A 27,852-nucleotide genomic window follows, 5' to 3' on the forward strand; every position below is an offset into this window, starting at 1 on the left:
GGAAGAACTAATGCCATTAAGATTTAAAAAAGGTTTATTGGGAATTCTCAGATGGAAGATTGCTTAAAGCAGCAGTTGAGGCTAGTTTCTTGCAGTCTTGAGATGTTGTCCATATTGGCATACTACACAACTGTCTCAAGAGGAGCTGCAGTACTGCAGGAGAATACGGGAGGAAAAGACATAGTTTTCTTCAGCAATACTTTACTAAAGGTAGGAAATTTTAGCCTAAACAAATAATGATGTTGCATTCAGAGCTGAGCTAAATGGCTGATTTAATTTTTTTTAACAGGTTCATGTCAATCTACTTCTAATGGAAGCTCGGATGCAAGCCGAACTTCTGTATGCCCTTCGTGCCATAACTCGTCACTTAACCTGAAGGATTTGCTGGGCAGGAGTAAAGAAGTTTTTACTGAGTATGTAAAGACCTTTTGAAATAGATACACACCAGAAGCTGTTTGTGATGTAGCATCAGGTTATTCAATTCTCTAGTGTCAAAGTTTAGCCGTGCTTCTTGGCGGCTGTAATGTGCAATGACGTATTTTATTTTCTTGATGCTTAACATTACTAATGATAACAAAAGTAACACTGAGGAGCACTACTCTGCATTGTTTCCGCCTGGATTTCTGCGCAGTGGTCAGGATCCTGAAACTGTTTTTATTATATCCAATCCTAGCGCTTTGTTCTTTAAGCACTGGAGTGAAGTGCTTAGAGACTTCTTTTTCCAAGCAATCATTTTTCAGATTAGTGGAGTCCAGCAGAAGATCAGTTCTGCCTGTCCTGAGAACGTACCACCATGTTGTGACTCGTGACAGAGACACGCAGGCTGTGTTGCATTGAAATGCCCACTGGATTCTTCTGTGTCTCCCGGAGACTGCTGCCAGTCACTGTCTTACTACAGCAATTGGAGGTGATGCGAGATGTGGATGCAAACATCGAGCACACTTTAATGTGAAATTAATCTTGATAAATCCTACAGCATGCTACTGAAGTGCGAAATTCATCTGCTTTGTCATGCCCCTTCCCAAGAGAAGAGGCCTCATGATTTGCCATTTCAGTCACGCTTACTGTGTTTCAATCATGCATAACCTTGTTTTACTGACAGTCACCCTCAGTTGTCCTGACAATATCCATGCTCATCACATGTTGCAATTTTTTTAGTTGGCACCTATAAAATTAATACGCAGGCTGACCAAAAATACAGTTGTGGGGTTTTTTGCACTCTCTCCTTTATCAATGTTGTAACTAAGGAAAGTAAAGGAAGGCTAGCATATCTGTTCTTTCATATTGGATGTATAGAAATTTTCTTCCCATAACTTTTTCATAGCATGAAATTGTAATATTCAAAGTTTAAAAAGTTTCTATGCATTAGTGTGAGTGAACAAAAGAAAAGTGCAATATTTGAAAAGAAAGCAAGCTTTTTTCCCTGACATGCCACTGCTAAAGTGTCCTTCTTATATAGCCATAAAGAAATTTTAAAACCAAATTTCTTTATTGTCTAAGGCCTAGCAGTTTTGTTTTAGCTTTTACGGCTTAAGACAACCTGATACTGAGATGCCAAAGCATCCCCAAAACAAAGCATTTTTGGACAACCAGTAATATTGGGGAAGGGAAGAAATAAGCTGCCAAAAATGTCACACTTTTGTGCTGGTTTTTGTTGCTTTTGACTAATTTTTAAGAGCACAAAATGTTGATATTTATAGCTTTATTTTGTATTGCATTAATGAACCAGTGAAGTGCCTAAAGAGATGCTTAAACTTACCCAGTAGAACACAAGTTGTCACTGCTTCAACTTTTATCTGTTGGTTTGGACTTTTCATATTTCTTTTGAGGAGGGTGACCTTTATTTCTGTGGCATACATTCAAAACTAACTAGACAGGTTTGTTTTTAATGTTCCGTTGGATTGTAGAAATTAATACAGAGTTTTTTTTTCATTGGTGATTGCAGAATAGTTAAAAAAATACTACCAGTCATATTTTGACACTTTTCATTTACAAAATCCTGGACCAGTACTCTTCTAAAGTTAGTTTTCTCTTTTCTTCCCTTTTATGATCCTTGCTGTGACTTCGCATGTTGGTTTTTCCACTTTATCTATCTGTTCCAGATTGGAAAGCTAAATGATTGTACACTTTTCTGCACTTTCAGACTGCAGACTCTGCATGTGAAAACCTTTTGAGGAAGAAATCAGTAATTAATTTTTTTAATGTCATGTTGGCTATTTAGAAAACTACCCAACAGACAGCATCAGACTGTCTTCTAGAGAGAGCATTGGATAGAACATCAGATTTATTTATCTTGTATAGCTAACTGCAAAGATTTCTCAGAATTATTGAGATGCTCATATGTATGAACTTAGATTAACTTTCTAAGTTGTTATGATTCTTTTTCCTCCCTCTTGTGATTGTAGTGGCCATACATAATGGCTTTTGTGCATAGAACAGTTCTGCTGAGAGAAGTTTTCATGCAATACTTTTGCTTTTTTCAAGTGATGCAAACTGTTCGGTACTATTTTAAATTCTTTTGTTTTGAAAAATCAAGTAGTTCTCAAGAAGCACAGCTGAGCTCTGGAAAGGAGGTGAAACTAGATTTGGGTAACTAATATGATGGCTTAGTTTCCCTTCAGAAATGCAAAGACTTCTTGGGTAGGTTGAGTTTTACATTTGGAATCATGAGTGCCTTTACTTCTTTCATATGAAATATACTTGCCAGCTCAAATGCCTTCTGAGCAAAGTACATGAGCAGATTTGAAATACAGAAACCATAAATGGATTGCTTCATAAAATTTGTAGTAAACCAGTGTTTTGTTTTGGTTTTTTTAAGGTGCCATATCAAGTCACATATGGCCTGCAAGACATTCTGTCATAGGAAATGTCATTGTACAACTAGTTTGCTATTTCAATTTTTTTTTAAATATTAAATGCAAACTTGAAACATCTGGTAAAGTTTTCCACGTGACATTTTTTTTTCCAAGGTATTGCATTTACAGTGCAACAATTTATAGCCTAGTTTTTATAATCAAATTTTGGGGTTTTAATAGATGTTTGTTCAGAATAGGTGTTCAAAGTCAGATAGTGCTACCATACTCTTTTTGCACGCTTTAGGTTCACACTGTGCCAAATTTTAATGTGCAAGTGTTTTTGGATTTTTTTTGCATTTTTAAGCACTCGTGATTGTGAATCTTCACACTTCATTCATTAATATTTTTCTTAAGAGTACGGTAATCATTGGAAGCATAGATACTCTCCCTCTGTGTTCCTTTATTGAAATTGGCAATTACCAGCATTAATGTTAGTCTACAAAATCCCATCCATGACCAACATAAAAACAAAGTGTACAGTCTCCTGTCTACTGAAGAGAAAGCTTGGTAGGTACAAATTAACCAACTAGCACAGGGAACACTGTAAGTAGGGAACAGAGCTTTTGAGTATGGACAGCTTCTTATCATTGCAGAGTCACTTTAAAATGTGTGTTGCGATAGAGTACATCCTTGATGAAATCGCTACATTCTTTTTTGTAATGAAGAGAAGTGAAAAAGGTGCCAATTGGAGAAAGCATTTACATTTTCCAGAACACTCTACCCACAGCTGAACATCACGAGACTGTCATCATACAAGAACAGAAATAATTTTTAAAACAGAAATAATAATTTTAAACTTGGATGCAGTTTGTGCAGATAGGTGCTACAGCTACTATTGTATGGGAATTTTGGTGAGCTGTAGATGGATTTATTTTCATCAAGGCTGAACTGAAACATATATCCTTGGCCCTAAAGCCTTCATTAAAATGAAAATCATAGAATCATAGAATATACTGAGTTGGAAGGGACCTATCAACATCGAGTCCAACTCCTGGTCCTGCACAGGACCATCCCCAAGAGTCACACCATGTGCCTGAGGGCACTGTCCAAACACTTCCTGAATTCTGTAAGGCTTGATGCTGCGACCACTTCCCTGGTGAGCCTGTTCCAGTGACCAACCACCTTCTGAGTGAAAAACCTTTCCCTGATATCCAACTTAAACCTCCCCAGACACAGCTTCATGCCATTCCCTCGAGTCTTGTCACTGGTCATTGGTCCCAAGACTGAAGAGATTGGTGAGGTCTCCCCTCAATCTCCTTGAGGCTGAACAGACAAGTGACCTCAGCCGCTCCTCATATGACTTCCCGTCCGGATCCTTCACCACCTTTGTTGTCCTCCTTTGGACACTCTCTTAATAGTTTAATGTCTTTTTTATATTGTGGTGCCCCAAACTGCACACAGAACTCAAAGTGAAGCTGCACCAATGCAGGGTAGAGCAGGACAATCATCTCCTTTGACCAGCACCTTGATCCTTGAAAAGGATGTACTTTCAGCTGTAAGAGTTAAAGAATTGCCACTATCAGCTCTTCCTATGTATTAAAAAAGCCTTTAAGGACAGGAAAATCAGTGATTGTAAACAATTATATATGTGGGTCTCTATAAATGTAAAACAGATCAGAACAGAACAAAAAGGAAAACATTTTGCTGCTCTGTTACTTGAGTGCAGAAGTTCAAAGCACCAAATTCTTCAAAAGTATTTTTGTTTGTAGTGATGCTGATAGATATTTTCATGGGTTTGGAAAAAGCAGCTAGCTGCCTAAATTTCAGTAAACATTTAAGCACCCAGGCACTCAGCAAAATCCTAGCAGGTGCCCACTTGCATTTTTGAGTCAGATTTTTAAAGAAACTTAGTCATCTAAATTCAACAGAATACAATTAGTTTCCATAGAGATTAAAAGAATAATGTGTACCAGATCCATGTGATTTGCAGCAATTGTTAATGAAATGGGTTGTTTTGGGGACTTAATGTAGGCTTACAGAAATCTCTCCCAAAGCAGTTAAACTGTAAGCTGCTGCTCTTGCAGAACAGGTTCTCAATGTTTCTCATACATGTGTGTTTTCCATGAACATAGGCATGCATTTCAGGCTCATGTTCCAGAATTTGGACTCCCTTTCAGAAGAGCTGGATTATTTAACTTCTACTTGCAGAAAAGATTCATTTGAGGTAGTAAGTGGATAACTTGTGCCTGGGCTAAAAAGTTTTGGCTAGAAAGAAATACTGAAGTCTTCTTGATCTCAAGTGATGTTCTTTCAGTTACTTTCCTTAGAGGTTTGGATCCTTCTCCCCTAAGGGGTGATGTTGCACAAAATAAAGGAAGAGGGGAGTGGATTCATTGTAAATGAACTTTTCCAGAGCAGATCTGAATATAAAGGTGTAAGAATTAATTTTCTGTTAATGATCATTCCAAGAGCTGGACAAAAATGTCAGTTTTCACTATCTGAACTTCAGATTTACGGTCCCTAATATTCCCCAGCACTATGTCAGTCTGAAGAGATGCATCCACCAGCTTTTCTATATCTAGGAATTGTAAGTGAAAGTTTTTATCTCCAAATGAAAATTAATTTAGCATTTCATACCTACTGCATAGATCACCGGTGTGGGAGACGGACAGAGCACAGTAGTATGAGGAAACTTTAGGAGCATCTTGATCAGTGTTAATTTATCCCGTAGAGCACATTCCCTGTCATGTGGTCATGCTGCTGCTCCCCCAACACACATCAGGTCTGTTTTGCAGACATTTAATCCTTCTGCCACTCATTAGGGGCAAAAATTGTCATTTTCCAACCTATCACCACCCCCGTCCTCCATCAAGTGCTTCCTGTCTTCCCAATTCACAGCCCTGAGCAACCATGCAGGGACAACCTCCCAGCCTTAACTTTGAAAAAACAAGATTGAGTTGAGTGCAGAGGCTCTTTCTTATGTTTAGAAACACTTAATCGCCATATTAGGTTATTTCTGGACAGGAAAATTCTATATGTGGTTTGAAAGGACAAAACTCAGTATATGTAGGTAGCATTTGCCAGTAGCATATCAGAGCCCATCTCTGGAGTTACAGTAAAAATCCAGTGGATCCACTAAGGAAACACTTTCTTCGGTGAAGCACCCCATGCTTGAGCTATTCAGCTGTGCAGGTTTCTCTGAGGGACCGCTAATGGAGGATTTGAGGTCCCCTTGTGCCAGGCAGGCTTACAGGGCCATTGGGTCAGCATCCCCTCAGGTGTCTTGCAGCCTGGCAGGCTGCATCCAGCCTCTGGAACAAGAGGATTTGGGTTTTTCACTTACCAATGGGAAAAAATCCAAATGCATGCTGTGGAGTGGCTGCTGGAGACAGCAGCAGGGTTGGGTGTTTCTGTGGGTACTGAGCATCATCAGGACTTGTGGAAAATAGAAACCTGAATTCTGCCCTTGTTCCTGACGGCAGTTAGAGGTGGTACTGAAGATGCCAATTATTGTACTAATTGTGGGGAGCAAGCTGTGCTATCAGCATCAGGAGGTACAGGTCACAAGCATTCTTGAGAGGACACAGCCAGAACAGGAGGAGTTGATGTGTTGGTCAGTTGCAGAAACTTCATTGATGTGTCCAAGAGGTTCTTTTCTATGCCTGTGCATAGGGGAGATGGTGGAAGATGCCTCCTTCCAAGGTGTCCAGAGGGCTGCTTTGGGAAAAGAGCTGGGACCCTTTGCTTACTCCACAGGTGGAGCAGGGGAAGGGAACCAGTCACTTCTGCCCAAGAAAAACTTGCCATGTTGAATTGCATTTTCTTGCCCCCATCAGGCATTTGACGGGAGTTTTCAGGCAAAATGGGTGAATCACCAAGCATTGTGTCTCCAGCTGAGGGGTCTGAGGGGCAGCGACAGCAGCAGGTCTGAACATGCACTGTCCAAAACTGTTTCTCATTCCTCACTTCATGCTCATGTCGTGCCACCAGACCCAAACCTCGTCCCTCCAACCCGGCTGCCACATGCCCAGGTGCCTGCAGGAGCAGCCCACTCAGGGTGGTGAGTAATGCAGCCACTTTTAGGGAAAAAATAATAATAATTAGGCTACAGCCCTTGGACTCTGCAAGGCAATGCAGTCAGAGATCTTTCAACAGCTGTGACCGGAACTGGATATAAACTGTAGCTTAAAAAAATAGGAATTTTGTAAACTTGAAATCTCTTGGTTTTATCCTCTTCTCCTTTTGCTGGAAAGCCACACGATGAATGTATATGCTTTATCTTTCTATCCGACATAACTGAAAATCAGACTGCCAACTCCTTGTTTTGTATTAGCCTTTTTTAAAAAAAAAAAGAAAAGTTTGTGAGCAATATATGTAGCATGCTGTGAACGTCTGTTTTGATCTTTATAGTTACTCTTTAATCCATCAGTATTAACACCAGTTCTTTTTTGTGTTCCCCTTGGTACTTCGTATGCAGTGTAAGCAGAAACTGTGATCGGCTTTGCAGTCCTGTGCCATGTTACTGTAACTCCTTGATTTTTTAGGAAGCACCTGACTGTGGGCCACCCTGGGGCAGGTAGCGTGCCCGTACACGACTGCCACTTTTCGGTCTCTTGTACTATGTATAGTTTTAAGTAGAATAAGCTTTTTAACAGAATATTGATGCAGTTTATGAGTCACGCAGGCTGCAAGTGTCTGGTGTGTGAGAGTCTTTGTATTTATAGTTGTTGGGGTTTGGTTTTTTGTTTCGTTGTTGTTTTTTGTTTTGTTTGTTTTTTTTTTTAAATTCATAAAGTAGCAAACTTGATAAACATAGCCACTTTAAACTGCTCTTGCTAAACAGACCCTGCTGTAGATAAAATACCACTGTAGATACAGGGAGGAGTGCCAGCTGTTCTCTCTGGACTGTGGGTGAGCTGAGCCCCTCTCTGCAAAAAGCACGATCCGAGCTGCATGGCCACCCTGTGTTTGACTACATTTGGACCCAAACACTGGGAATGCTTGGGTCTGGCATGTGTTTCAGCCCCCTGTGCCCGTAAGCCTGCCGCTGGCTGTCCCCCCACAGTCTGCTCACCAGTGCTTAGGGGGAACGTGAGCCTTGCTGGTGTGAGAGGGATGGATGGACAAGCCGCTGGACCACAGATGTGGTCACGGTGTTCTGCAGCTGAAAAGATTCAAAGCCTCTCTTGAGTGCAAAAATTAGACCTTGGTTTGCTGTCTGCAGAGCCTGGCACGTCGGAGAAAGAAGCAGTGCTGGCTCTCTGTTGGCAGCCGTGGGTCTGAGCCCCCTTGGCTGGTGTGACAGGCAGGCCAGGGCAGGGCAGGGCAGGGCAGGGCAGTGCTGTGCCCGGGGAGGGGTGTTTCATTGCATCTCCCACCTCTGACCCTCTGGACAGGGGGTAAACTGTACCCAGCCAAGCAGCTCTCAGCTTCTTGCCTCCTTCTGCCACAGCCATGCGGGTGTTTCAGGATGGAGGGTTAAGGACAAAGCTCTGATCCTGCTGCTCCCTCCCACCATCACAAAGTGGGGAAGCGTGGTAGCTCTATGGGTCCCACAGTCCCTACAGCATCCTGCAGGCAGGTGGCACATCATCTGTCCTGCCTCCCGGGCCACCTGCCCTGAGCTCTGGAGACAGGCTACAGGCTCCATACTTTCACAGGAGGTTTGCCTGCAAGGTGAGGCAGCTGCTAGGAGCTCACTGTGGGTTCCCAGAGCAGCTTTTATCTTTTTTTTTTTCTGTTGTTGCTGGTTGGGTTTGTTTTTTTTCTGCAGAGGACAGACTGACCTAGTGGGATGGATTTTTTTTTGTGTGTGACTTCTGTTAGTTTTTAAGTTACCCGACTTGAATTTATCTGAACAGATGCAGAAGGAACTTTTTTTTTGTGAGTTAAGAGACAAAAACACATTTTTAAACAAAGGAATCATGTATTAACATTTTAACAGCAATTCATAAATCTGCACTTTTTATGAGGTTTTGAAAAATCTATTTATAGGTACGGAACAATGGGGTTTGTTTAAAACTGTATCGCATTTATACTTGCTGAAATTACTTTCATTGTTATCAGTAGGAATTTCATTGGTTAAATAAAATGGATAAAACCTGTTTCCTGTTGGAGCCATCATTTACCACATGCTGGGGAACACCTCTCTGGAGCAGAACATCCTGTGTTTTGGGACAAAATCCAGTCCTTGAAGTGTCTTTCCCCTCCATGCCCTTGTTGTGGGGTTTAATCTATGTATTATTTAACACAGAGGTTATTTAATTCCTCTTCTAGGGTGCCCAGAGTGAACTCCAGAGCAGCAGTGGGTGAGATCCATAAAACCATGAAGGAAATGAGAAGGAGAGAGGAAATGTGTGCTGACAGTGCTGGCTCAGGACAGTGCCAAGCTTATCTAGCAGCCAAATTGCCCCTAAGTCACCCAGTCCTGCCCTCTGCCCCATCCAGCCCCCAGGGAAGGGTGACTTAGAGCTGAGGGATCACCAGTTGGTTTGTCCTGGGAAAGGTGCTCAACTCCCCTCCAAAGAGACAAAACTAGTTAACACAAGCTGCAGACCTGGGGTGTTTTGGGTATATCTTATCCTCCAGCTACAGGATGCTCAGCTGGCCTATCTTCACAATGGAAATAACTCCCTTAGTTATTTAAAGTTCAGAGATACTGTGTGTGCTCCGAGGAGGGCTGTGACCGATGGCCATTACCTGCTTGGATCTCTGGCTGGTTCAGCTTCATCCTGCCCTGAAAAATGCACTGATCACAATAAAATAATTACATATATAATACATATTCTTTATATAGAGAGAGAGAGTATATATATATATATACACATATATATATATACACACATAAAGTGCTTATTTATTTACTTTCAGTGGGAATTTCAAAACACTGAAAATATCTGTCATCTTGGGTCCAGGCAGAGCTTTCAGTCCCCTTACAGGTGCTGTGGCTGTCACCTCCAGGCGCCAGCACCATTGTGAAAAAGATAATAAACTTTCAGTATTCCTCAAAAACAAGGGCTGCTGTGGAATTCCTGCTTTAGTTCCTAGAAATCTCAGAGGACAGGTGAGCAGCAGGGCAGGACGGTGCTCTCCTCAAGTGAGCCCTGCCCTGATTTTAGTCCTTGCACCTTCCCCCAGCACGTGGTGTGAGTGCTCAGACGGGGGTACCCAGCACAGGCAGAGGATAGCCCCATTCCCCCACACTCTGTCCTCACCTCTCCATATGGTTCCCCCAGGAAATCCAAAGCCAAAGAATATCTCTGTGTGTTGGTGATTTCCCAGAACTTCTCCTTGACCATCCACCTGGCTGCCATGGCTCTGCTGCCATCTACCCACTGCCTGCTGCACCCGCACTGCTCACCCTGGAACCAGCCCAAGGCCGGAGACCCCAGAGACCAGAGAGCACTGGCAGACCAAGTACCATGTCACAGGGATGCTTATGTGATCATGCTGGTGGCTGCAGGACAGTTTCCCTGCAGCCCATAGGTGACCCTGTGGGATGCCCCTGGGATCTGGGAAAGGGCCATGGCTGGGATAAGGGTGGGCAGCCATGGGCTGTTAATTGGCTGAACGTCCCTGGGGAGACACCTGGCTGGGCTGACCCCAAGCTGCACCGAGTCCCTCCACTTCTCACAAAGCATAGGGAGACACCCTGGTGTGCCCCATGACCAGCATCAGCTGGGAGTGCAGCCACGTGCATGCTCCCAGATGGATCCAAGAAGGCACGAGCAGCAGCAGGCTGGGCAGCAGCAGTAGTGTGCCATCACAACCAGAGATCGGCTCCCCACTCATGGCCCGAGTAAGCCCACATCTGTAGGGATGGATTTCCACTTGTGCTGGGGTCTCCTTTGCTTCTTCCCATCATTGCCTCAGGCTCCTCGTGCCTCCATGGCATTGGGAAGAAATAGTGATCAGCCCTGGACCCCTGTACAAAACTATCAGTGGATGTATATTCTCCAGAGTGTACATGAACTGCTACTGAAGTGCACCCACCAGCATGACTTCATTTCAGCCACACACACTAAATGAGCCCAAATTATAGGCAAAAGGGGAACATGCAAACTCCCCCAAAAAACTTCTAATGGGATCATGATGGAGCAATCTGGTAAGGCACCTGGCCAGCAGAGCAGAGGCTTTACAAACCTGAGCTAGAATTATAGAGGTTATAAGTGACATCACTCATCATGCTAATAAGTTCATTTAAATATCATTGATTTTTGTACTCTTTTCAATATATAAAAGAACATAATCACTGGATTTGTATTTCCTTCTAAATTAAAACCTACCCCCTGTGTCCTCTGCATGTGTTTTTTGTCACTGGGCTTTCTTCAGACCCTTAGAGCAAAACTGGAACATTTCTGACCTGCAGGAAAGTGCTTTTGCAGAAGGGAAGTTCTCCTCCTCCTCCTGTCTGGAACTGGTGTTCAGAGTATCAACATATCTAGCCAATAAAATGTTGCCAAAAACTGGATACAGAAAATACAACAAAATATGTGATTTCATCAAAAATGGAAGCATTTTGGCAGTCCTGACCTGTGACATTCAGTTTTGACTTGCCTAGGAAGGAGTTCCCCAGTAGTTACCGCTGCATGTGACCCCACCAAGAAGGGTTTAGCTTCAGCCCAGACCCCCTTTCCCATGCTGACCTTGTGGTGCCGTGTCTCTCATGATGCACTGAAAGCACCAGGACAAGAGATGGGCTGGGGAGATGGTGCTGCCTCAATACAGGCACTTAATTTGCCTTGCTAAATTGCCTAGCTAGTCTCATTTGGCTTCCTCTACAGCCCATGGAGAGAGGGAGAGACTCCACCAGAGGGTGACATCTGCCCTGAATTATCTCCTGGGAGACTCTCCATAGGGTTGGCATGCAGTGTTCAGCTCACAGAAGATTAAACCGCAGCTTACATCTGCAATACAGCACAGTGATTTGAAAAAATCAGCTGAGAACACAGTATTAGATTTCAGCTAACTCCTAGGCTTTTTCTTTTCTAGTTTTTTCCTGCCAAAAAATAAAAACAAAACAAGAAAAACACAATTTTTGGAAAAAGAATTAACAGAAGCAGCTCAGCTGGAGGCATCATTACCAGCTCTAATTAGTAGACCTCAATGCAGAATCCCCACAACAACAAGAGGTCCAGAACCTCAGTGTTGTGTCCCCGTGAGTCCCTGCAGTGCCAGTAGAGTACACTGGGGGAATGTGCTCTGTGAGGAACACCTGCATCTACTCTCAGCTGGGAATGGAAGATGGAGAAAGAATGAGACTTTGAATACACTTCTGAGAGAAATTAAAAAAACAAGTACCAGGTTCCCAGATAGATCCCACACCACTAAATCTCCCTTGAGGATCCCCCCCATGGGAGGATGATTTGAAGCATTACAGGATCTGGGGACAGAACTGTCTTTAATCACTGGAACCTGAGCACTTGTTCCCTTGTCCTTGATGACACTTGAAAGGAGGTTATAGCAAGGTGGGGGTCTGTCTCTTCTCTCATGTAACAAGTGACAAGATGAGAGGAAATGGCCTCAAATTGCACCAGGGGAGGTTTAGATTAGAGATTAGGAAAAATTGGTCAGGAATTGGAACAGAGTGCCCAGAGAAGTGGTGGAGTCACCTACCCCGGGAAGTGTTCAGGAAACGTGTGGATGTGGCACTTGGGGACATGGTTTAGTGGTGCATTTGGCAGTGCTGGGTTAACAGTTTGACTCAATGATCTTACAGGTCCCTTTCAACCTTAATGATTCTATGATTCTATCTGAGTTGTCATCCTCCTTAACTGGTGGGATGATGAGCCTCAGATACCATTTGCACCCCTCTGACACCAGGATGCCCACTGTTACCATTAAAACCTCTTCTGCAGCCACGGGCTCCATGCTCTCACAGATCCTTGAGAGGGCAGCCCCTTTGCTCCACATCAGATACTCATCTCATTTTTGAAAAGTGCAATGGTGTTTTCAAGTGCAGGCTGTTGCCTACAGTGCAAAGGTGTACAGTTACACCCCACGGATGCCTGAGGGTGAAGGATGAACTCAGCCACCCCACAAATGCGCATGATTTCCATGAACTCAAAAAACTGTGAGCCAAGTTCTCTGGGGTCTGGAATCATTCCACACAGGTCAGGCCAACTCATGTGGTTGAGGTGCACACAGGGCTTAATCCCATCTGTTTCAGTGGGACCACACACAAATCCCTACCCCCACCCAAATGTGGCTGCAAGCACTGTGGGTCATTTCAAGCAGCACTCGGGAGGCATCAGACCCTGGTATCAGTCCTGCCTGTACGGAAGGACTTAGTGACCCAGGAGCCTTACACAGGACTGTGGGAAAGATCATTCCACCTGTACCATCATTTGGGTGAACCACATACATGGACATCTCAAAGGTCTTCATGGGTGGAACAAACCCCATCAGCCACCAACTCCAGCTAAGATTCATCAGCCCCAGCTTTAGGCATCCAGATGAGGTGCCCAGGTAAAAGCCTGGTGAGATATTTATACTGAATGGAAGGACTCTGGTCCCTGCAGAGAAGAAATTTTAAATTACTGCATTTGGGTGGCATAAATCCAGAAAGTGATGTCTCCATGAGTCCATCCCTCTGGAGCTCCTCCACTTATCTCAGCAGCTTTTTGATGTCAGGACCAAGCAGAGAACTGCTGCAGCTCCTGGCTTTGGTCCGTAGCTGTCTTCTACCAGTAGGTACTGGGGGTTTGGAAAAGTCACACAGTGGCATCTGCTCCAGATGTCCATTCCTCACCATGTTAAATTAGTTTAAAACATCAAGTTATTAATAAAGATGATACTGCAGAGAATTTTGAAGCCTCTGCTTCAGTTTTGCAGACAATTTTGCTTGTGGCTTAGTAGAAAATGGCTTCTACCTCCCAGGAATATTGTCACAATTTCAGTATTTTTGGAAAGGACACAGGGTTTTTTCTGCCCTTACAAATGGAAGAAATTACATATATGCTAAGGTGGGCCATGGCCGAAGGATACTCCTCTGAGATGGAGACAGCCATATTCACATGCCAAACCTACTGTTAGGCAGAAGTGGGTGCTGAATGCCCGCATCCAAATCTCTAATCCAGACCCTGGGCTGCTCTTGGATGATTCTCGGCCTTGCTTGTTCCAGCCTGGACCTGAAAAGTCTTTTCCACTAAAAATGGTAAATTGCCATGAAAAGAACTCTGTTCGATAAACCACTCCATTCTGACAGGATATCTTTCCTTGGAGATTTTCCAAATAGCTGTAACACTAACACCACTGGAAAGTCTTTAGGCATTTCTGCTTGGCTAAAAACACCAGTTCTGTGGAAATCAATGGCAGATGTTACCCAGTGAATCCATTCCCAAATCAAAGTAAGTCCAACAGCCCAGGAGACTGTGCAGCAAAGAGAAATCGTCCCATGCCAAACCCACAGTATTGCAACCTCACTAACACGCACACCCTGGACACACCTCACCCTCCGTGCTCCCAGACAATCCCTGCTGGCCAAACGAGTTACACTGGTATTTATTTTCCAATATCTTTCACATTTTCTGGCACGACTATGCTGGAGAGATAACCTGTGAACAAGCATGGCTCGATTCCCTGCCGAACAGGAGCAGCTCCCTAGCCGGAGGGAGGGACGGATCTTGTGATGGAGCTCCACACAGAGGTGAGGAGCTCCAAAACATGCAATGGCAGCAGAGGTGTGACCCAGAGGGCCTGAGCCCAGGGCTGTGCTGCTGGGGTTGCTGAGTCCCTCTTCCATTATCAATGCCTGGTCCCAGGGTGGATGCAGCAGAGACTAGGGTCACCTCGAGGTGCAGAGACCCGTGTGTCAAAGCTTTGGGTGACCTGGTTGAGGCAGGGACACCTTCCACTAGACCGTGTTGCTGAAAGTTCCACACAACCTGCCAACCTGATCTCGACTGTTTCCAAAGACGGGCAGGCACAGCTTCTCCAGGCAACCTGTGCCTGTGCCAGTGCCTCATCATCTCCTACACACCTGAGACAGATACAGACTCAGCTGCAGGGGTTCGTCTGCCCAAAGACAGGTATTTGCAAAATGTAGGTGTCAACATTTGGTTTACTCGTCCCAGGATCTCTATACTGTCAGACGAGGAAAATTGCCACTTTCAGAGAGTACTTGTTCTCCTTCTAAAGAAGTTGTGATAATAGGCCGGTCAAAGGAACAGCACCATACAAGAGGAGCTTCTCTCTGTCAGCTGCAAAGAACCATGCTGCTGTGATGTGATTTCTGTATCAAACTGGCCATCATGCTGCACCCCAGTTGCATCTCATTACATCTCACAAGAATCAAAGCATCCCCTCTCCTGGCACATGCAGAGCTAAATTTGTTGCATGCAACTCCTCAGCTTTTACCTACATATTCTGCAGCTTAATCAATTGAGTCTTAGAGTGCTTTGAGAGAGGAAAGGTGTTTTAAAAGCACTAAAAGCACAAAAAGGCCATTAATATCAGATGTCAAGCTGTTACAAAGAACAACTGTGCTGCTGATGCTTTCTCGATTAGTCAGGGCACCCTGGATTACATTACCTCATTTGCAACTACCACAGAAAGTTATACCAGCCCCACTTTGGAAAAGTAATTTTATTTTGTTGAAGCCATATGTTTCCAAGGATAGAGTAAAGCTCTGGAACCATAAATCATGCCTAGATAAGAATAATCTCAAACAGCGTTTTGTAGCAGGATGTTGCTTGTTCCGTGATAATTGCTCAGCATTTGAGGCAGATTTCCCATCACCTGCCCAGACATGTAGCCAGGAAGAAAAATGCCCCATGACAGTTACAGTTCTTAGCATTTGAAATCTGAGTGTGTTAAGACAATTTTAATAACACTGTTACACATCTGCCCAAATCCTACAGAGCTGCAGTGCCTTAGATTTCAGGGACTGTCCACTTGCAGTCAGAAGTCATAGATGCAGCAGAGACCTGGGGGCCTGACCCTAGCTAGACTGGGGAGTGACTGTGATGGGGATACAACAATCCAGACCTCTTGATGTTCCCCAGCTTTGCTGTCTCTCAGCACATGAGCTCCCATATCACTGTGACTGGGCACTGCACTGGAGATGCTGGTGGAGCTGGGATGCAGTGGTTGCTGCGTTAAGGTGTGGGGAAGCTGCTCTGGGTGAAGAAACCCTAAGAAGTGCACCCCTGGCCACTGAGCAACACTTCACAGCTAAGATGGGTCAGAGACAAGGCCAAACAGAAGGCACAAGACAGGCAGCTGTGGTGGGCAGCTCCTCCCAAGCTGGGTGCTTGGGTTGCATTTGAGAGCTACTGCCACAACACGTGCCTTCAGAGGCTGCTGGGGATCCTGGGTCCCCCAGGCTGGGGCCCCGGTCACCCCACTCTGGCATCTCCTGGGACCTGACCTGGATGCCTTGACAGTTGCCATGCAGCCCAAGAGAAGTGGTGGGGTTGAGACAGGGTCTCGTGAAGGAGTGGGAAACCAGCTCCACCCCTGTCTCGGCAGCAGAAAAGGCATATTTGAGTGGACTCAGATGCAAAGTTTGGTTTGGAGAGCATTAGCAGGCTGCTGTTGGCCTGCTGGGAGCAGTGACCTGGACCTTGCCCTTTGCACCCAAAATCCCTGAAGTAAAACACTGCTGACTCTACCCACTATAGCCATATTGGCATACAAAAGCTGCCTTTCCTCTTGAACAAAGCCAGCACTGATTGCAGATGGCCTCTCTCCATAAACCAGCTGTGCCCCACGAAGGGTGAGACAAGGAGTCATCCTTTTTTACCACTGATCCCACAGCCTTCCCACTTCATCCCCATTTTTGGCACCCCCAACTTTGCCATTTGCACCACTGCTGAACAGGGTGCCACCTGGTCAGGGTGTGCTGATCTGGGGCACGCACACACATCTGCTTGCCTTGGACACAGCCTCTGAGCTAAGGAAGCAACTCTCTGTCCCATCATGAACTAGGCAAATCTCCTTTTCCCTTTTAATCCAACCACCCCCAGCTCAGCCTTGCTGCAGGCAGCATGACACAGGTAAAGCTGCCGTGTTAATAACTGGGTTTTCTTCAACCCAGGACTGGCCACTACCAACAGAGCACCAGTGGGTCCCCTATGGGATGGCAGCACCTGCTTGCTCACTCCCGGGACTCATTATGGGATGCTATGGCAGATCAGAGGTCCACACCAACACGGTCCTGAAGAGAGGGACAGAGATGGGGATGAAGGGACAGAGAGGGACAGAGATGGGGATGTAGGACTCCCAAATGCCTCTTGGAGTCCAGCAAAAGTAAATACTGCTGAGACATAGAGCCTCCCTCCTGCAGGCAACTGCACCAAGAGATCCGAAGCCCTGGGGAAGGGCAGCGACCCTGTGCCCTCCTCCAGCAGCAGCAAATGTCCCTGTGCACCTCATGTGGCTGCAAACCACTGATGGTCCCCTGCAAATCCCCCGTGTGTGCCCCAGCTCCAGTATCCCAGATGTCGGGGGACACGGCTCATGCTGTCAGGGAGAAGGGGTGAAGAGTGAGAAGAGATGATGAGCAGTGCAGAAGAAGGGTTGGTTCTGCCTCCGACATTAAGATGTCTGCTTGTGCATGGGCTCACCTGGCAGGTGTTTACACAGCAAAATAAGCGCTGCACCCCGGGACCCCCTCCTGCCTCTCCTCCCACCTGACAGTCTGTAGTCCCCCGTGTGCTTCAGGAGCAGTCAGCTCTCAACGGAGGCAAGGCAGGTGCAACAGATTTGAAGCCAAAAGTGCGATTCCTGGATGCCGCTGAGCTTTGGAGCAGGCACAAGGGCTTCCACACTCAGACATTCAGGGGCTTAGACCTTCAAAGAACATCACATCTTGAAGCTTCAGGGATTAGACATTCAGTGGTCACCAAGAGAGCAAGGAAGGGTTGGGGGAAGATGGCTTTGGTATGGCTAAGGGAAAATGCTTTCCCACTATGCAAAAAATTGGGCAGTGGGTCTTTCCTTGCAGCAAGATCCACTCCATTTCAGATGTCTGGAAAGGCCTGAGGACCACGAGATGCACCCAGTTGCACTCCCTCCACCAGTGGGACCCCAGTGCAATGAGTAATGCAATCAACATCAGGACCTTGCCCTCATTCCACCCTGCTCCCTGCTGTTTCCCAGCCCCAAGTCCTTGCACTTTTGTCTCCTTCTCTTTTCTTCAAGTCCCAGAAAACCCTCTGTAACTAAAATCCTTCTCTGACCACCATCACCTTCTTAGCAGGGATGGGGTCCTGCAGAGCTCACTGCCACTGTGTAAGTCTCAGTGTCATCAAAGCCGGAAAGAAATAACCTCGTACCACATTTAGTGAGCATTTCCCAGAGGAAGCATCTTGACACCTTCAAGTCACAGAAACTTTGTTGCCTGCACCAATAAAACCCGAACAGTTTACAACAGGCAGAATTTGAGTTACAATGGTGGCGGCCCCCAGAGACATGGCCTCTGCCCTCCCTGTTATTCCCCAGTCAGTTCATAATGTCACTACAATAAATACCAGAACAAAATTGACAGCATTTGTCCATGTATCTTAAAGCATTGCCCCGCTACTCCTTCACTCCATGTATTTGCAGCCTTGGTTTCCATCCTTATCAGTCATCAGAGGAGCCTTTAGGGACAAACCGTTTGACTATGTGAGCAGCCAGGTAATAAAAGCCATGCAGAACTGCAGCTGTGGCATCGATGACCAGAGAGAAGGTGCCCCCAATCCCAGTGGCTATGTCTTTAAGGACAGACGGAATGGCACAGATGGAGTGGTAGGGGAAAGCAGCGAGGTGAAGGACAAACCCCACTGGGATGCTCAGGATCCTGTAGGTGAGGGACACCACATCTTGAACAATTTGCAGAAAGCCCAGGAAGATGTTGACGATGACCCTCCCCACATCATAGGGGATGCTTATGAGCACCATGCTGATGGCTTTTAGGTAGGACACCAACCCACTCCACAAGCTGTAGAGTCCATCCAGAACTGTACCACAAACTCGCTTGACAACAAGCCACAGGAAATAAAACACAAATTTCACCAGCTCCACAAAGACATAGATGGAGAGTTCCAGAAGTTTGATGAAAGGGGTAGCAATGATGCCAGCCGCTTTTCTCACCCAGCCACTGTCTTTGGTCTCCTGGTTGTCAGTTGTTTCTACTTGCTCCCCAGAGCGGATCTGACTGACAGCTTGCAATACTGCTTCTCTTTTCTCCTGGTTTTGTTTGTCTTTCCCACAGTTGCCCTTGAACAAGTGAACTTCTGCTAGAAGCTGCTTCTCCAGCTCTCCCACTGTGAGGTCCGCCAGGCTGTTTTCATCATTAACCTTTTTCACTAGTCCCAGGGACCATCCCTCCGGAGCATCACAGCAGGCTGCCAGCCACAGGCTGTCTGGTACTGACACCTTGCCTTTAACTCGGACACTGGAAGGAATTGCACCCGCAAGGAGATACAGATGATCCTTCTTGGAGCAGTGAGGGATCAGAGCTTGCTCCACTACCTTCCTGATGTCTCTGTGCCAGTTTTTGCTCAGAGACGGGCTTAGAGGGACGGCATTCGTGAGTGTGTAAGTGGCCATCTGGAAATCCTCCTCATGAAGCAAGCTGGGATTGAGCAGCCCTCTCTCATAGCCAGAGCCCACATAGTCTGAGGTCAGGGCTTGATTTGCACCAAGGTTGGTCACAGTGCCAATGATATCAGCTTCATGCACCATCTCATGCAAGTCATTTTCTGGATCATCTATCTGAAACAACAGAAAGAAGAGTTATTGGATGCAATTCACCTTTCTAGAAAGCAATGTATAAAATGGGCCTTCAAATGTACTTTTCATAATGACTGCTACTACATGTCATACCTTGGATTAAAATCCTGCACCGCCTCCTTACTTTTCTTGCAGTGCTTGAGAGGAGTATATTCTCTACTTAGCTTCCCTGTCAAACACATCGGTTTAGGCTGCAAAGGATACTTGCAGCTCTCCAGTCTGGTCCACAGAATAGCCTCCAGAATCTCACCAGCCACCTACTTTGGCTTTTTTCTAGAAGAGATTTGAATAGAGGGCTTGATTCAGTACCATGTTCTCACCTCCTATGATGGTGGTACATGAAGTTCATTAAGAAGCTACCATGCCACCTTAATTCAGTCCCTCTGAACTATCAAATCCAAGCCATGGGGGGAAAAAACAACCCATGGTACCTAGGATGCCTAGAGAAGGCATTTACCTCTCATCACTTACTGTGTAAGAAGCCAGAATGAAGACAGGCACCATGTCAGGTGACCTGAACTTCCCTCCCTTGAACAAGAGACACAGCAGTGAGTTCCTAGGGCTCTCGCTGGGCTGATCATTAGTAGTCTGATCCTCCTGTCATTAATAGTCTGAAACTCATCCTTAGTAACCACACAGCTCCTGGCATAACATGGATGAGGGTGCCATCGCCACAGGTCCTCGATGGAATCTGTGCTACCTGCTTGTGTCTGGAGTGTAGCAGAGCCAGAGGTAGCAATTACTACAGTGGGAATTTGTCCTGGAGTCATGCACAAAGGGAGGGGGCAGGGGAGGGGGGAGGCAGTTACAGCAGTGGGAGGAGAAGCATTAAATGTCAGGGTGTGTTCAGGTCTTTCTCAGAAGCCTTAAATGTCAGGGTGTGTCCGGTCTTCCCCAGGTGGCTGCAGCCATATCTCCTCCATAGTCACTCCCATTGACACTGCCTGTAGCCGCTCCAGAGGGCTGTGCCACATTGTCATTTTCATCCCCAAATTAGAGGGTGAACATGTTGGTAGAAGCTCGGGAGTGCCAGACGATCTCCAGCAGTCACTGCCTCCAGCAGTCTCTGTTTCAGAGGCTGTGGCCCTCAGCTTCCAGCACTGTACTGGCCCAATTAAACCTGCTGCCTTTGTCCCTGGCCTATAAACTGTTTACTGCACTAATATGTACTTCTGAGACATCTATGTCAGTCAGCTCATAGTCTACCTTGAATCACTGCCCAGTCATTCCCTGTCCCCTGATCACCCTGCAGTGCACTTGGACAGACATCCAACTACATCCTTGCAACCTTACACAGAGTTTGCATCCACATTACCTTCTCAGAGTTCGCCAGCCTGTGCTGAGAGTGAGGGTGAAAGGGCCAGGGCCAGCAAGTGTCAGCAGCTGTCCATCACTCTCGCCTGGGAACTGCAGCTCTGGCTGGCCTCCTGCATCAGCCAAACCCCTGCAGTCAAGGCACAGGGCTCCCTCTGCACCAAGCCTGGTCATACTGCCAAGACTGGCCATTGCAGAGGGCTGCATTGCCTCCACTTCCGGCTAAAGGATGTTTCTTGCTCTTCATTTTGAAGCATCTGATTCTTCTTGCTTCAGGACTGGAAGGACACAGTGAGTCCCATGTGCTGATGCACAAGTCATAGCTTTTTTAAAATGTACCATTTAAAAAAGACTTATTCTGCACTACTGCTGACTTATGCTGCTCCTCTTGCTCAGGCATGTCAAACTCACAACCTGCAGCTGGCTGATGAGGCCTGACATTTTGCATTCAACAAAATCACTCTCTTCTCCTGCCCACTCCCACCCCCCCATTCTCCCTGTTCTGATGAGATGATGGTGTGCCATGGGACAAGAGATGCACCTACTGTGTTTAATTCCATAGTACAGGTGAGGGGGAGAGGGCACAGGTGTGAGGCTGTGCCCAGGAACTGCCCTCAGTGCTATGACCCTTTGGAACTTTACACCCTCGCAGAGACACTCATCCCATCTCACTCCCATGGCGAATGCTGCCATACCACAAGGACACAAAGCCCCAAGACAGATCAGCTCTGCTTCCTGGCAGAGATTCCCAGCCTACACTAAACAGATGGTATAAACTTAATTTTTCTCTCTTTATGAGCTATTGCATACAAATCTTGCAGTGCCTATCAAGAAAATATGTCCCTGGTTACCTGTCCAGCTTCAGGCTTTTGTACATACCATTGGGATTGTTTAGGTCCAATTAAAAAAGAACATGATAAAAATGCAGCTGTGTGCTGTTTATGTGTAAGGCTCTGACATCATCTAGTTATGCTTATAATAACTCATATTATGGTTTGTAATAACTCATGCATAACTGAGGTTTTTATGCCTCCTCCAGCTCAGCCCCAAAGGCAAGCTGTCTCCTGCACTGCATTTAATCTGCATTGTAAGCTACCTTTCCTCACTGCTTCAAAAAGTTTTTGGCTTGTGTCACTCCAAAGCATATCTGCATTCATGGAGTCAGCCACGAAGCCACCTGTCCAAATAACCTGGAACAGCTCAGGGCAAGATCCAAGCAAACAGGTAAACATCTCATTTATAGGATGGGGATTTAAAAAAAATTATGACCTGAACATCTGTATGGATGTTAGCACATAACAATATTGATGTGTCACTAAGTGGGGGGTGCAGTATCACAAATGGGGCACAGGCAGAGGGGGATTAAAAGTATGGCAACACAGTTATTAGGGCAGGCAACTTCCATTGTGTTTGGTCATTTAACAAGGCAGGATAATGCTACCTCCCACCTTCCCCACCCGAGCGAACTTCAGCATCCCACTGCCCTTGCTACTGACTCAGGCATGCTTATACCTTTGATTGCAGTGGAAATATTTCATCCAAATTTAGTGTAGGATTCATTTCTTAGGGAGGAGGCAAAGTGCGTCTTATGCCAAGGTTTCTGCAGAAAGACATTGCTCTAGAAGTACCTGTTTCTCTTGACTCTACCAAGAGAGATGGCAAGAGCTGCAATTGAGCCAGCTATCGCTGTCTTGGCAAGGAAATTGCCCAGGAAATCAGCAATATAACCTCATTGGACTATGCTGCAGAGCAGGTGTTGCTAAGCTGCACAATGCCACCTTGGTCATCTGCCTGGTGGTAGTCACCAACCAAATGAAAACACAAGGTGATTCATCCAGCCCCTCATATACGAGGATGGAAAAATCAACTCCAGAGTTTTCCATGTCTCTCTAAGCTACAGAGAGAATCAAATACAGAGATTTTCAGACAACCAAAACGATATAAGGTAAAAGACACCTAAGTGACTTGCTCTCAACCTCTAGGAAATCTTTGGCAGAGCAGGCTTTCAGACCTGCGCCCGGGGGAGTCCCATCAGTACCCCACTCATCAGCCTACCCTTCCTGCTCTCTAATTTTTCACTAATTGCTGAATTAATTTGCTGTTTCCAGCTGCCAGTTGGCAGTGGGTGGCACTGACATTCCTCACACTTCTCACCCAATTACTGCCTCTGTGCTACATTTGGCATTTGTTTCTCAGGCAGACATTCCTGAGGAGGTAGGCATGCAGGGAGTGAGACGGTTTCCTCACCACTTACATCATTGTCCAAAAGAAAAACATATGACAAGCCTGAGGCCCTCATCAAACTGCTGAGTGTGTTTCTATCGCCATTTCTTTCTGTTTGCTATGTTTCCGCATCTCCATGTGCGTGCACATACCACCGTGAAATTGAGCCAGCTATCGCTGTCTTGACAAGGAAATTGCCCAGGAAATCAACAATATAACCTTATTGGACTATGCTACAGAGTAGGTGTTGGTAAGGATTCCCTTCAGAAGCCATTTGACCTAGCCTTGATAGAACATACATAATGGGTATGAAAGCTCTTCCCCAATTTGTCATCCCATTTGTGGTAGTGCCTGAGAAGGGTGTATGTACTTATTTCTCGAGTTATAGGAATTTTTCATAGTCCAGTTTTCTTCCCCTTACAGTTTCTTCTGCAGACTTTTTTCCTAATAGTTTTCTGTCTCAGATGGAGGTTCCTGCAGTGAACTGCAGAGCTGCTACCTTCTATCTCTGAGACACCTGCATTTCAGCAATGGGTGAAGGGGACCCGCTAGTGTCAACTAAGAATATAAACCTGCGAGGATGCTTTGGAGAAGGCAGAGCAACTAAAAGTAGCACCAGACCAATTTTTTCTAAGGCTGTAGTAGGTTTTGGTGGCATGATACACAAGATTTGGGGCTCCAGAGTGCTGGTAGGAACAAAGACAAGGTGAAGGATAAAGAGGGAGGGAGTAGGGAAGGGCAGAGAAGCCAGATGGAGCAAGGAGCAGGAGAAACAAAGTTGCTGTGGAAGGTCTGCCCACTGCTCCATGGCAGGAACAGCTTTTGAGCCTGCCTGGGCAGGTCTGGAGAGTCAGACCACAAGGAGGAGGAGTAAATATGGGGTCTAGAGGTTAAAGAAAGTGTCAGTGCCCAAAGCAAGTGAGGAAGGATCTCATCTCAGCAGCTTTACCTTACTGCCTCCATGGCATTGACCAAAAATCCTTGCTCACCTAGGTCCCCTCTTTGTGCTTTAAAAATTCATCACCCTTCTTTAACTCAATAACGGTAGAGTATGCAAAACACTTCCCTCTTTTTTAAATGGGCAAGCAGGCACTTCCCACAGCTGCCTGTGAAGTGGAAGGAGAGAAAATCAAAAGGCCAGTAGAAACTCCTGCAACTCAAAAACCAGCCAAGAGAGCAGGGAGACAGTCCAAGGTGAGGACAGGGGTGTAGGATCTCCTGTCTTCACTACCTGTGGCCTTAGTATCTTATCACCCAGCATGAGGAAAAATAAGCACAGCAGACACTCTCCTGGTAGACGGGTGAGCCTTGATTCTGGCAACATCCAGCACCTGAAGGCTGCACTCCCAACACAGCCATTCCTGCCCCAACAAAGCACCCTTGTACACTGACAATCTTTCCTGAGCTTAACAGACGGGGTAGCTTGATGTTTGCTATAAAATTCCCCAGGATCACCACTGAAAAATCTGAAACACAGCAAAAAAGAAAAGCAGAGGTAAACAGTACATGCTCTCCTAGGGCATCAGCAATTTTTTAAGGATTTCCTTTAAATTTAACATCCCGAAGGCCTTGCTTAAACATGCCAAGTGTCAGGGGAGACAAAAACCACAGAGGTTCTAGCAAAATTCATTTTTTACTGCATACTTCTGACCTGACTGAAGCCTGCACGCTCCAGGACACAGCAAGTCATTTCCCTACAACAGTCTGCAACACAGAGACACACCAAAAAGCTGCAGCATCAACTTGGTGAACCACAAATGGATGTTTTATCTCAGCTCAGTGAAGCTAAAGAACTCCTATCAACACTGCGATCACAATGGCAACAGAATAAACTTCAACTTGACACTGCGATGTTTAACCCACCGGCAGTTCTCCCTGCCCCCGAGAGCTGGCTCGGCAAGACAGACACATCAGCTGGTGTAAAAGGGGACTTTCCTCTCCCCTGGCATTGCAGCAGCCTCACATTTTTCATTATAAGCAACCTGGGACAAGGAACTATTTGTTTGCTTAGTTCCAAGCACAAAAATAAGTTCCGTTCATGTTAAATTCATACCAACAGAAGTTCAACAAGCAGAGTTCCTGCCTCCTTAGCAGAATCCTAGCCCAGCTTCACCCCAGAGGAAATGTTCACCAGGAACATTTGCTTTACAGCAAAGGAAAAGCTGACTTACCTGCGGTTCAACCAGCCAGTTCTCCTCCTCGCTTTGGGCTGGCTTTGTAAACTTAAAAGCTGAATAAAGGGGGATTTTGTCCTTAGTACTGTAGAGGGTTGCAAAGCGTGGCTCTTTGTTGTACTGCTGACAGATTTTCACATGGAACGGCTCCGTAAATCCTTCGGGTGGGGCTTGTCCAGGGAAGAACACGTTACACTCAGCAAACCCAGTTTCATCCTCTCTAACAACTCTGCCCTGGGAAAAGCCTGGGAAAACTGAGATGCAAAGCAAAAATACAACTGACGTCTTCATGGTCCACTCCCCGGCGCTGAGGGAAGCCCCGTCTGCCTCCGCTGGGTATGGTAAAGGACCTATGCTCTAAGTCCATGCAGCAGCGAAGCCAGAAAGCGTCTGGAATTCGGGTGTAGCGTGCGAGGGAAATGAAATATGAAACCACAGCCGATCCCTTCGGGAAGCCAGCGCGTTCTGCAGGCAGCACGTTGAGAAACCGACCGTGCGCCAGGCTGCTCTGACACACGCTGCGGACGCCAACTGCCCGCGGGAGGTAACGCCAAGCAACCTGAAATCATCAGGCTCGTTGGGAAGAGGAGGAGGGAAGCCTATGGCAGTGCAGGGCTGGAGCTGAGCAGCACCGGCTGTCCAGGCTGGGGCTCAGTGCCGGCGGGGGTGTGGTGTGCTGCATTGCAGCAGTCCCCGGCAGGAATTTTGGCTGACACAGCCAGAAATGTTCCTGGGGCTGTCAAGGGGGATGCTGCAAAGTCAGATTCACCGCCCCAAAGAAGGTACTAGTTGTCCTCTCCAGCTGCAAGCCTGGACAAGGGAGAGGGAGAGGAAGAAGAGAGGTGGCAGATATTGGAGCTGCTGGGAATCCACTTTTCCTCTTTTTGGGGTGACTGTAATCGCTACTGCTGCCAGTCACATGCTGCTTAGATGCCTGGGAAAGACATTCACCTCTCTCTCTCCTGGCATTGTATGGGGCATTCAAAACCCTCCAGTATCACCTCACCATGACCGATCCTCTCTCAGAAGAGATTAAAAAGAAGCAGAAGAATGAAGACCCTCAGATCACATACCGCTCTGAACATTTTGACCAAACCTGTAGAACTGGCAAAAAAAAGGAATGAAACTGCTCCTCTGAGTTTATGTTCAGCAGAGCAACCATCTGCCCAGTGAACAGCTGCCTATGATACCTTGGCTACTGCTGAGTAAAAGGCTGTATTCTTTCAGTGACTGGGAAAATTGGTGTTTTCAGGATAGTGGGGATGGAAAGGAGATTACAGGGCAGTTCCTCAGAGTCAAGAAATGGCATTTTCCCACCCATGAAGTGAAATGTGATCAGCTGTGTTGCCAACAATTTAAAAAATCCTGGGTGCCAATAGGGCACAAGTTCCTTTTGAAATGTGTTTTCCAAGCAAAAAAGTCCAAGTGCTACCATTCCACAAGTGATTCTACAATGTAGGAGTAGTCCATATTACAAGTGATGAAATGGGACAGTGAGTGCTTGAATTGCCTGCCCAAGGTCAGAGAAGGAGCCTGTAAAAGGCTAAAAATAGACTGCACTCTATAATTCCTCTACTCAGGGATGACTTCTGGAAGTATCAAGACAAAGAAATACGTCAGCATCTCTTAGTGTGGTGATATCATCTGGGGAGACAAAAGCAGGCTGGACAGGATGGGGAACAGCAGGAAATGTAGTAAGTGGGCTTGATTTTGGTCCAGGCAGATGACTGGTCACCCAGGCCTGACAGAAAGAGTTAGTCATGTTCAGAAAGGCGACAGAAAGGAAAGTACAGACACAAAATTTCATTTTCCTGGATGTAAAAAGGCTCTTGGGAAATCAAGAACTGAAGCTAAACCTTAGCTATTAGATGTTTTTCTGATCCCAGACTTGAAATTACCTGAGCAGCAGAAGAAAATATCTTCTCAGTTGGTCAGAGGTTTTGATGACTCAGTGCTGCAGTAGCTTATCTGCTATCAGGTGCTTTTATGGGCACAACAGGGAGTGATGCCTATAGGTAGGGATAGGGAATGAGGCCTATAGGGACTGATGCCAAAAGGAGTATTAAGATCAGAACCAAAACAGCCCTAAGGCTGTTGATCTGAGCAGAAGGGCTCTGGCAAAATACTCTTTGGGTTGGCAGCGGGCAGTGTCAGCTGGTGGTGACAGTGTGAGCTGGTGGCAGCAGCGAGGGCTCATAGGATCTGGAGCTGCCTCCTCCAAACCCATTGAGGGGTGAGAATACAACAAGTCAGGCAGTACCAGCACTGCAGGCAAGTACCCAATGCTTAATGTGATGGAGCATTGGGAGCCTGAGGAAGATGCAAAGAGGCAGATGATGTGGTCAAAGGGACATGTGAGAAAAGCAATCATAGAATCATAGCATATTCTAAGTTAGAAGGGACCCACAAAGATCATTGAGCCCAATTCTTGGCCCTGCACAGGACCACACCAAGAGTCACACCGTGTGCCGGAGAGCGTTGTCCAAATGTTTCTTGAAATCTGGGGGGCTTGGTTCTGTGACCACTTCCCTGGGGAGCCTGTTCCAGTGCCCAACCACCCTCTGGGTGAAGAACCTTTTCCTGATATCCAACCTAAAACCTCTCCTGACACAACTTCAGGCAATTCT

At 46.1% G+C, this 27,852-nt stretch overlaps 2 protein-coding genes across 4 annotated transcripts in view; one reads left to right on the top strand and one right to left on the bottom strand.

Moving 5' to 3' along the window:
- The window catches only part of SESN3 (sestrin 3), a 45,556-nt gene extending 36,656 nt beyond the window's left edge, over positions 1 to 8,900 (top strand). For all 3 annotated transcript variants that reach the window (XM_027677391.1, XM_027677392.1, XM_027677393.1), the window contains exon 10: positions 290 to 8,900. In XM_027677391.1, coding sequence (XP_027533192.1) covers positions 290 to 376 — 87 coding nt within the window. In that variant the 3' untranslated portion in view covers positions 377 to 8,900. The remainder of the gene's footprint in view (positions 1 to 289) is intronic.
- On the bottom strand, positions 8,670 to 26,042 carry ENDOD1 (endonuclease domain containing 1). The gene is made up of 2 exons (XM_027677394.1): positions 25,223 to 26,042; positions 8,670 to 19,496 (listed from the first exon to the last, which is right to left on the bottom strand). Exons 1-2 carry the CDS (start codon positions 25,514 to 25,516, stop codon positions 18,363 to 18,365), a joined length of 1,428 nt encoding a protein of 475 aa, XP_027533195.1. The 5' UTR covers positions 25,517 to 26,042; the 3' UTR covers positions 8,670 to 18,362.
- Positions 26,043 to 27,852: the final 1,810 nt, after the last annotated feature.

This window comes from Neopelma chrysocephalum, unplaced genomic scaffold (genome assembly GCF_003984885.1).
Source record: "Neopelma chrysocephalum unplaced genomic scaffold, ASM398488v2 Primary Assembly neopelma1_43, whole genome shotgun sequence".
Taxonomy (NCBI): Eukaryota; Metazoa; Chordata; class Aves; order Passeriformes; family Pipridae; genus Neopelma; species Neopelma chrysocephalum.